We start from the raw sequence: 11,014 nt of genomic DNA, 5'->3' as shown, positions 1-11,014 counted from the left end.
TGAACTCAGTCAACTCACAGTTAACAAGATTTATCCATCCGTGGATAATAACAAACAAACAATTTGGTGTTGACCTCTTGTTTGTTCACTGTGGAGGTTTGGGATCTGTGGAAATGTGGAAATGATGAATCACAGGTTTCTGTCACATGAGCGCATAACGATGCCACACTGTGCCTCCTTCACATGTGGGCGTGTTGGACCGGGGGAATCCATGCATGGCTACTGACTGTTTGGGCCGGTTGCTGTAGTGACGTTTACCGACTGTGGAGACCGTGATGTTGAGTCATTTGTGAGAAGGGTTAATGTGCGAGATACTAGAAAGCCAGGGTGGAGGAAGTATCAGTGTATCAGTGCAAGATCTATATACTCATACTTGCTGTCTGCTTGTGAAATATTGTAAAATTGTTGTGTACAGTATGTATAAGCATTTTGTGTAACACCCTTAAATAGACAAAGTTTCTCTCAGTAGCTACTTATTTTGCAGTAAAATGTCCCCTGTGACTGATTTTATATGACATTATTAGATTGTTAATACTGACACATCTGTAAGAAGTGACTTTATATACAGTTAGTTAGTTTAGGTTCCCAACATAGGGGCCAGACTGCCAGATGAATCCTGAACATGTCTCAAATATTTGCTTTTTTGTTCAGACTTTGAACTTTTTCAACAGAAATGAAACCAAGTCCGCATTTTAAATATATTTTTTTGTCTCCCACCCCAGACATTTCCCTGAAAAGTAAGAGAGTAGACATATAAAGTATTATAAACTAGAAAGTACAAACCCGCACTTCATGAGTGAACATTGTTTTGTAATTTTGTGTTCATGTATCACCTCATCTTTGTGTTTCCTAACGCGATCAAACAGCTTTACAGCTCTTACAGTAGTATTTGCATTTGAATCCACGCTCCACTTCAAGCCCTGACTGAATCACATTTCCGCACTTTTTGCTTCTTTTGTTGTCGAGTCACAGGGCTGGGCTTAGACCGCCGGAGACAGAGGAAGGAAATATGTCATGTGTGTGTGTGTGTGAAAGAGGGGGAAAGAATTTGTGTATTTAAAGACGTGTTTGTCCTTGCATGACTGCTTCCCTCTCCACTCTCTGCTCAGACGTGTTGTGTCCCACCGCTTACTCACTCTCCAAGGTAAGTCTTAACTTTTATTTGCACATTTTGCAGCACAAGTTAAGTTTCTTTACTTATTTCCTCTTTCCCTGTTTGCTCATCACATTCCTCCTCCTGAAAATCAGCTGAGGAATCTCATAACAGAACAATGGACCTCCTGTTTTTGCCTCCGAAAACATCTTTCCATTCAAACTCTGCGCTTTATTCTCAGTTGCACTTCTGCTATCGGACCTTTAATTCCATTTCCCACTCTGTCCCTGTCTCACTTACCTTCCTACACATCACCCTGGTCTTCTTCGCAGCTGTTTCACAACTTCCTTGAAGTCTTAAAGGGTGGGGTGTAAAGTTAGGGTGTGGTGTTAAAGAGGCAACAGCCTCGGTGTGTCTTGTGTAAGTTTGATTTTCGAAATAGATTAAAAACACATTTTCCTGCAGCTGAAAAAGTGTGATTCAACATTCATTTAGGTCCTTTCATTTTCTCCCCGTCTGCTTCACTCTGTCTTGATTTCAGTCTCCTAATCTCATAAATATACGCTGCACACACAGTCATGCAAACACACACACACTGTATATAAGCTCTCAGATCTCTCCGCGCCTGCTGCTCTGGCATATTGTCTGCTCTCATATTTCTGTCTGGTTGTCAACGCATGAATGACTGATTGAGTCAGTGACCCCTGTAGCCTATCTGTGACCTTGTGTCTCCATCTAAACTCCCCTGTCCACTCTGTCTCCGTCTTTCCATCTCCATGTTTCCTCCATTTAACCGGACACCACTGACCGCTCCAGTAGCCGAGGCCGAAATTTCAATCCGTTAATGTTTTCTCTTTGGTAACTTTATCAAGACTCACTTATAAATTCGTCATTTGTTTTCTTTCATTGTTTCCCCGGATGATTGCTTTCCACAGGCGGCAGTAGCTCAGTTTGTGGGGACTTTCTCCATACCGGTGCTCCCTCACTCTCATCCACTGTTCATGTCGCTTGACCGCACACTCATTCTCTCCCTTTTTCTTTCTCATAAACCATCAAACACAACCTAAATGAAACTATTCAGACACAGATTTAGAAGCTGGGTACATGAAATAAACCAAGCCAGAACACAAGTTTAGTCCTTGAACTCCATCATCAAACTGGCTCCAACTCCAGCGTGATGTTGGATCTGGCTCATTTTCAGGTCACTGCGATTTTTCGGGTACCCCTGCGGCCGACACCACAGCAGCATAAAGAAACCTGCTTTTTGATTTGGTCTGAATCATGCGTGATAAACTGCTCCCAGCATGCATCACTCCACCATCTCTCTCTCACTGTGTTTTTTGGCCTTTTCCACTCCACCATCTCTCTCTCACTGTGTTTTTTGGCCTTTTCAAGCTTTATTTGAAAGAGACAGCTGAAGAGTGACAGGAATGTGGGGGGAGAGAGATGGGGAATGACATGCATGAAAGAGCTACAGGTCGGGCTTTCGCAGCAAGGACCGAGCCTTCGTACATGGGGCGGCTGCTCTACCAACTGAGCTAAACGCCGCCCCAGAATCACGGTTTTTAAAAGATTAAATCCAGCTCATACAGCAAATTATTGGCTCAGTGGCAGACAGACATAACAGAAGATGTTTTTGAAGCTATACTACTGAAGAAGAGCCCCCAAATTGAGGGTGTGTCCATAAATTACCTCCAAAGTGTATTTCATAGGCTCAATTGTGTCGATTTGTCATATTTGTTTCACTGAAATCTTTGACACAGGTACACACGACTTTGTTTTATTGAATAACGAAATATTTATATATACTTTTATGCTGATTAATATAAACAGGACGATTCCATGCTGATCCAAGCCGTATAATTACACCAACTTAGAGTGTGTCTGTGCAGAAAGTGAACAGGACTTCCACTTCTTGAATTCACAGCTCTTTTGTGAAGTGTTTAGTAAGTCATATTTTCTTTCGAGATCATGAATTAACAAGGGAAACTGGTGACATGGGGCTGATGGACAAGGGTGAGGGGTGTCACTTCATATTGCTATAATTCTTAACCCTGCTTGCTTGGAGCTTCATCTCAAGTCTGTTGACCTTTGCGTAGAAGGAGGGTATGTAGGGACAGAGTGAAGGAGGATGAGGAGGAAGAGCAGAAAGATGGATGAGCCAGCAGTTTGCTCTTCCAGTAATTATCCACTTGGTGTTTAGCTTTAGCCAGGAACCAGGAATCCGACTCTACTACCCCCCCACACGGCGTCCTATCCACAGGCCGCAGGTAGGCTTTCATCACACCGGCTCCAGTTACCTCCCACATATAAGCTAACCAGGCCAGGTGAGCACAAACACTCCTCCTCGCCAGACCTCTCGATCCCTTACAACCTCACACACACTCACACACACACCTATACACACACACACACACACACACACACACACCCACACACTCCAGTGGACACGCAGAATGGATTCGGAGTCAGAAAGCATGCCGGAGGTACCAGGAGAGATCTTACAGTTAAGTGGATCGGGCCTTTTTCTCTGCCTCCTTATTTACTCTTGGAGTGGCTGTCCAAGCATTGTAACTTTAACCGGGAGGGGGGCCCCTGCATGAGCTGCCTCAGGCCCTTTCTCTTTCTCCCCGCTCCCTTACCTCCTCTACCATTTTCTATCATCATCTGCTGCATTGGATGACCATCTCTATCTTTGTCTTGTCTGTAAACAGCATCAGTGTATCGATCACAGAGATAGTTCAGCTGTCTTTTAAACTGAAAACCCCCAGACAAACGGAAACGGGTGAAACTGCTGCTGACATCCTGTTTGACTTACCACAACGCTGACGATTAGCACTAATAGTCTCAACTTTTTCTGCTGCCTAATGAGAGATTTCTAACAGATAACATAGCAGAGCCGTGTCCTCAGTTTACTCTAACCACTATAATCATGCTAATTGTTTGTTTTGCAGTCCTCTTTATCAGTTACAGTTGCTCCCTGGCACCAAAAACATAGACTTATATAATGCAGTAAATGCCCCACCCGTATTATATTGATGTTGATTTTAACACCATGATAATTATATGGATGTGTAATGCTCATGCAGCTGCCATAAAGCTGCAGGGGAAAAGCTTTTTCACGTAGCTGCAATGTCGGTGTGATAAGGTTTCAAACGTTATCGTGCGTTATCGTCCAGTATTTTAATGATCTGATTATCTTTGAAGCACAAAACACTTTTATATATCGTGTCAGATGTTTTATAACGAAATACAGGATTTTATAAAAGTGTTTTTCAATCATCTGGTGCTGAGAAATTAAATTAAAGTTAATAAAAGTTAATACAAGTTTTAAATGGATTAAAAATCCACTCAATGGACACTTACTTGGATTATATGGTCTTCCTCAGTTGCGAGAAATAACTTAATCAATCATATGACCTAAAAGTTATCAAACAACTGAGCACTAACTCCAACTGCTGTTGTCACGTTACCTTATGTCACATGATGGACTGCATTATTTCTATCTGCTGAGGAAGACCATGTTTGAAAGCTGAAAGCTCTTAAAGTGAAGTTATAGGGAAGGGTTGTCAGGCGGGTCAGGGTTGTGTATGAAATCTCATTCTTGATCTTAAAACATGTACTCTCAAACTCAAAAACAACTCACGGTCAGCCTTATTTTTCTAGTGCTTTCAGCTGCATCTCATGTTCTTCATCAGTTGATACAGCTCAATTCATCAAGTCAGTGAACAACTGAGCATATTCCGGTTCGTTACATAACTTTGGTCAAACCTGAACTCAGATTCTATTAAAGATTTTATTTGTCATTTTTTTTAGCAAACATGTCAAACAGTCTCTCGTTCACACCTGTTGTATGTGCGCATTTGTTTCACTGTGAATTGAATATTTACTGTTTAGACTGTTTGGTCAAACAAAATAAGATGTCACTTTGGGAAATTCTGATGTAACATTGTGGCAATGTAACTATTTTCTCACATTTTGTGGACACCCTATCTTACATGACTCTTTTTACATACACTGTAATACATACATTAACACACTTGACAGTGGCGCCATCCTGGCGGTTCTTTGGTACTCCTACCCAAATAACCTCAAAGTCAGGATGGACCAAAATAACAGCTAGCGACACAGACAAATATCTCAATGTAAACCATATGTATATAATAGTACTAGTATTAGTATGTAACTATGCATCTATGTGCAGACACCTCACTTTAAATCAAAAATAATAATATTTAGATGTATAAATATTGCAGGCCCTTGCAGGTTTATTAAGGACGCTTATCTAAAACTAATGCAGAGTATAAATGCCTCAATAAATACCTCAGAGAGGTTGTAACATTCAGTTAATGGATGACTGACTGTAATGTTTTGCAAGGTGTTTTAATAATTTGTCCACACATTTGCATCACTCAGGCCAAACTTTTGGTTTTGTTTGCTGCTCATGTGTAGCAAACTAAACAGGGATTATTTTCTCTTTTTCAGACAGGTGCACATTCTTTCTGTGACCCATTTTTTAATTTCTTTTGTGTAAAAGCGTATTCATGAAGGAGCCAAACAATGCGTGTATCTCAGTTTTGGCAGAAGAGCTGATAAGTAAGGCGACAGTAACTCGTCTCTTTACGAACCTCACTTTCTCTCTGTCGTGTAAAATATAGCACAGCAAGATGAGAGAAGACAGGAAGAGACGGAGGTGTGGTTTGTTGAAACACTGATGTATATCAATGTCCAAAACCGCTGTGGGGTTTTTTTTCTTCTTACAGTGTGACTGGGTGGAGAAAGCTGTGAGACAGACAGAAGTCTACTCAAGCAGCCATGCCTGGCTTATTTCTTTCTGTGACATGATCTAGCTTGCATATAGCCACACCTGGTTTCATGTGTGTGTGTGTGTTTGGTGTCGGTTGCATAAATGTGATGTAATGTAACCCATGGATGTTAGGCAAGCAACACAATCCTTCATTTTGTGTTAAGTCTAAGTGTAATGGCACTCATCACATCGACCACATCCTCCACTCTGACGTCCTTAAAGAGACTGCGGTTTGGAGGCAGCTGTCTTAGGTTCTTGTCTTTTCAGTTCAACACGTTTTCCCCAACACACGTCCTTTTTTTTTTTGTAAATATGTCAGTAATAAAGTCTAAAAACAAACACTAGTCTTCTGACTGTGGTTGGGTACTTCCTTCATGTGTCAGTACCTGCTTCTCCTTACTCCAACCACAGGTCCCCGAGCATCCATATGTATTTACACTTCCTGTTTCAGCCAACATCCTCAACTTCTTTGTCTCCCAAGTATGACTAAGTAGTGCCATTTGACTGTCATCCATTGCCCCCCACTATTCTCTGCAAAGTTCGTCCATCACTTTTTTCTTACAGGTCTTTTCTTTCTGGTTTCTCTTTGCAGTATGCTCCCCTTCCAGGCGGCACCGGGTCAGTTTGGTCCAGAGGTCCGGGAGCCGGGCCTCCGAGTGTGGAGGGTGGAGAAGATGAAGGCAGTGCTGCTGGATCCCTCCATGGTGGGAGCCTTTTATAACGGGGACTCCTACCTGGTGCTGGAGAACCGCGGCGAATCGGGAGCCGACCTACACATGTGGATAGGTGAGAGACTGGAGAAAGGTCATTTGTATCATCATGTCTAACTGCTTGAGAGTCAACGAGAGAGCAGTCAAATTAAATGAATCACAGGAGCAAGGGAACACACAATAGGGTTATGTAGCATGCAGCTATGCAACCTGACTCGAGACCAAAGCTCTTTGTACAAAATCAATCGTTAAGGACAGCTCACTGCTATTTAATCAAGGCAGCTTAATTTATTTATTAAAGAAAAAGAAAGCCAAATACTACTACTTATATTCTGGAAATGTTCAAGTTCAGACGTAAAGAGAAGGGACACCCCTCTCATTTCTATTTCACTCACTCAAGTGCTCACTACACACCTCATCATGGCTCTGTGCTGCGGCTGAAAAGCTGATAACCTTCCCCACTAATGGTGATGACACATGAGACACAGCGCTGACTTGCTGCATCATAGTATGAGCAGAGGCTGGATGAAGAGAGGGATGATGAGAGGGAAAGAAGTCCTGAGGGGAAACTGGGATGTTTTTTGAGCGGGGGTCCATTAAAAATGCAGGAGGACTGTTACAGTACTCAAATGTGGCTGTTGTTTCCAGCATGTATCCGGTGCTTAGGTAACACTAAGCTGATTGTCACAGCTTGGAGAGGGCTCTCTTCCTCCTCTTCCTCCTGCTCCTCGTGTTTACAATCGATGACCCCTGTGTTGTCTTTGTGCGTCCGCTGGCTGACACACTGTTTGCTTTGTCCCCATGACCCATCACCTCTGTCAGCGGCTCTTTTGTCCTTCGTATTATGACATCTTAACCTTTCTGACCTCACATATCTCCTCTCACTTGTACTTGTACACTTCTGTTTTCTTTCTCTTTGCTAAATTACAAATGTTTTGTGTGTCTTCCAGTGTGTTTCTCCTGAGCTTCCTCCTTCTTTGTTGAAGTTTGTTAAATGCTTTTATTAGTTGCATGGCTTAGTTATGAGAAAATTCAAATTAAAAAAATATTTTGATTTGGCCTTTTTGTACATGCAGTGTCTTAACTGAGTGTTTTCCATCACATTAAGTTTAAATAACCACAAAGTTTTCCATTAAAGGAGTTTTGAACTTTATAAGCATATATAAAGTTCCTTTCCTCTCTTTTGTAGGTGAGAAGTCGTCTAAAGATGAGCGGGTGGCGTGTGCCATGCTGGCCACCCAGTTGGACAACTTCCTGGGCGGTGACCCCGTTCAGCACAGGCAGGTTCAGGGCAACGAGTCCCCGGAGTTCATGGCTCTCTTCCCCAGAGGAGTCAGCTACAAGGTGAGGAAAGATCACACCTGATTCAGACACTTTAAAGATGCTTCAGCTTCAGATGATTTGTAATCTCTTAATAATTTACTGGAAAGCATCCCAATGAGAATGATTATAATTATAGATACAGAGTTAAGCTTCTTAATGTGAAGCAAGACAGAAAAGACAAAATAAATAGAGTATAAAAACAGTAAAATAGAATAAAAATGTATTATTAGAAATATAATTCTTCATACATGACATTTTTGCACATTAATGACTTGAAAAAAAAAAGATGTGTACTAATTGAACAAATAAAAGTGACATACTGAAGGCTCAAGGTTTTCATGCAACAGCTTAAAAAACTTACAGAATAACATGTTTTCATAAATCAGAAACTGCGTTGCCTTTGACATATTTATTTATTTATACGTGCTTGTTTTTTATTGCTGTATAAATCCCTGTTATCATTTTACTGCGCCATGGTTTTAATTGCCTCTGTGCCAAAGTGCAGCCATGTCACATTATGCACAGACGCTGGAAATGTTAAACCTGAAAGACCTCAGAGACATTTCCCAGCAGGACATAAAACATAAAAACATAAAAACCTAAAAAATGTCTTTAAAATCAGTATCTCGCTTCTCTCGCAGGAGGGTGGTGTAGAGTCGGGCTTCAGGAGGACTCAGGGCTCCGGGACGGTGCACAGGTTGTACCAGATCAAAGGGAAACGCAACATCCGTGCCAAGGAGGTGGAGCTGTCCTGGAGCAGCTTCAACAAAGGGGACTGCTTCATCCTTGACCTTGGAGAGGTGAGGACTCAAACTGTAACTGTGTCCACTGAGAGGAAAACAAATACACAGATTAATCTTTCATCTTTCATAATTTAGTTATTGTGTCCTGTAAATTAATGTAGGTAGTTGAATAAATGGGTAGCAGCATCTTTATATGTGACTTTTTGGCCCATCTCGAGTCGAATATGATTGAAACATTGTTTCTTTGCCCTTCCAGGTCATTGTGTCATGGATCGGGTCGCAGGCCAACATCTTTGAGAAGCAGAAAGTGCGTGAGATCGCCTCACTGATTCGTGACACGGACAGACACGGTAAAGCCCGGATCGTGGACACCAACGAGGGGGAAGAGCCGGAGGAGATGCTCAATGTAAATTCACTTCTTTTTTTTTGTAATTGTGTTACAGTAAGATGTGTTTCCTTGCAAGTGAGACTATTTTATTCAGAAGATATTAAGACTAAGAGAAAAATAAGGTATAGGTATAGGTATGGTTTCCTGCTAAATGCTGGATAACAAAACTGAGTATTCCTCAAAGATTTCTAAGGTCACCACATGCTATCAAACATTTTAAATAAAGAAATCATTTTGGTAGTATTTCTGGTCTCTGAGCTTCCTGTTATGTTTGCTGGACAGGTCCTGGGAAAGATGCCAGAGCTGGCAGAGAGCACGCCAGAAGAGGACAGCAAAGCAGACGCTTCCAACTCTGCCTCCCTCTACAAGGTAACTTCATCTGCAGAGTTTTAAAAACCCATGTATCAAACTACCACATACATCTGCTTTAATGAAGTAAGGGTTAAAACTTGTGTGCGTTTACCCCGCAGGTGTCTGATGCGACAGGTTCAATGAAGATAACCAACGTGGCGGAGAAGAGCCCGTTTGGCAAGGAGATGCTGGTTCGTGACGATTGCTTCATTCTGGATAACGGCGCCAATGGAAAGATCTTTGTCTGGAAAGGTGAGGAAATAGTACTTGACCCTGAAAACTTGTGCCGGCCTGAAATACAAAACCACGGAAAGTGATAGTTGTTACATGCCTGGACATGATATTCGGTATCTAATCGGATCAAATTTTAATGAACAGTGTGAAAAATAATGGACACAACAGCCCCACAACTCAATTCAACACTCATTACACGCATGAGCATCTCATACATGTTTTGACTAAACTGTCAAAGACTTAAATGTTTTTCTCAGATGGCCTAGTTTTATTTTATTCCTGGTAAAGACTTTTTTAAAAACTTTTAAACCCCAAACTGAACTGAAAACAACAATTACATCTTATAATCTTACTAATTAAGTTATAATGTTATTCATTCATTCAGGTAATGGAGCAAACGCTGAGGAGAAGCGGATGGCCCTACAGATGGCGGATAACTTCATCGACAAAATGAAGTACCCCAGGATGAAAACACAGGTACTGCTCATAAAGTATAAAACGTAAAAAGTTAAATATTAGAAATTTGTTAAATCCTGTGGAAAAAGAAAAGCTCCTCTCACACTTAGTGTTATCTCACCCTCTCTGCAGCCTTGACAGCAGCGGATACTTTTAAACAATCAGTTACAGATGTGGATTTCACCTCAAGCATATTTACTGCAACGTCTTTGTCAAATACACTCTATGTGCATATAGTAAGCTGTAAAGGTTTATGTGTTTTGCCCTGCAGGTGGAGATTCTGCCACAGGGGAAGGAGACCATCATCTTCAAGCAGTTTTTCAAGAACTGGAACTAAACATTTCATGGGAACATTTGACAAATCCTGCACTCAAGAAGAAGCTGTACATCTGAAAAAACACACAGCGCCTTTTTCCATTTTTTTTATATGCATTAACTTGTATGTACATATTTGTAAGGTACCATGCTGACAGTGTACGCTGTAGCTTGTTTTGGACTTGGTAGAATCATTTTTCAGATATAAAAATGAACTTTAGGTCAATTAGTTTGGATTTTCTTTTTTTTACATTGGTTCTAGTGTCACAAATTTGACTGCATTTGAGAAATAAACCCTGAAACTGCTACTTGTAGAAGAAGTGGTTTCGTTTCTTTTTCCTGGCAGCTCATGTTGCCAAGGTGTTTCAAGTTCACTTTGAAATGTGTGACATGACAACATTTTGTTTATACGTTTAAACTATGCCCTCTCTGTTGGCATGGATGCAGGAGTATTATCTACACGCTATAATCTAGTATGATAATGCCTAACAGTCAAGGTCTGCTGTTGGCAGCAGTGAATGTAACTCTATATAATTAAAAAAAACAACTTTATTATGAAGGATAGATAGATTGTTTAATCAAGAGGTTGGAGGT

The 11,014-nt window shown here is 41.2% G+C and overlaps 1 protein-coding gene across 1 annotated transcript; it reads left to right on the top strand.

Annotated features, from left to right (window-relative positions):
- The first annotated feature begins 984 nt into the window (after nucleotides 1-984).
- On the top strand, nucleotides 985-10,740 carry capgb (capping protein (actin filament), gelsolin-like b). The gene is made up of 9 exons (XM_010737165.3): nucleotides 985-1,144; nucleotides 6,493-6,686; nucleotides 7,800-7,954; nucleotides 8,575-8,733; nucleotides 8,933-9,082; nucleotides 9,347-9,433; nucleotides 9,535-9,667; nucleotides 10,035-10,126; nucleotides 10,377-10,740. The coding sequence occupies exons 2-9, from the start codon at nucleotides 6,494-6,496 to the stop codon at nucleotides 10,440-10,442; spliced, it is 1,035 nt and encodes a 344-aa protein (XP_010735467.1). The 5' UTR covers nucleotides 985-1,144; nucleotide 6,493; the 3' UTR covers nucleotides 10,443-10,740.
- The last annotated feature ends 274 nt before the right edge of the window (nucleotides 10,741-11,014 follow it).

This window comes from Larimichthys crocea, chromosome XIV, assembly GCF_000972845.2.
Source record: "Larimichthys crocea isolate SSNF chromosome XIV, L_crocea_2.0, whole genome shotgun sequence".
Taxonomy (NCBI): Eukaryota; Metazoa; Chordata; class Actinopteri; family Sciaenidae; genus Larimichthys; species Larimichthys crocea.
This window is presented reverse-complemented; position numbering and strand designations above follow the sequence as displayed.

Excerpts from the sequence above, each read along its gene's own strand:
- capgb (XM_010737165.3), top strand. The coding sequence starts at position 6,494 with ATGCTCCCCTTCCAGGCGGCACCGGGTCAGTTTGGTCCAGAGGTCCGG. Across the intron at positions 9,083-9,346 it reads AGCCGGAGGAGATGCTCAAT|GTCCTGGGAAAGATGCCAGA; the intron begins GTAAATTCACTT and ends TTTGCTGGACAG. Across the intron at positions 9,668-10,034 it reads AAAGATCTTTGTCTGGAAAG|GTAATGGAGCAAACGCTGAG; the intron begins GTGAGGAAATAG and ends TCATTCATTCAG.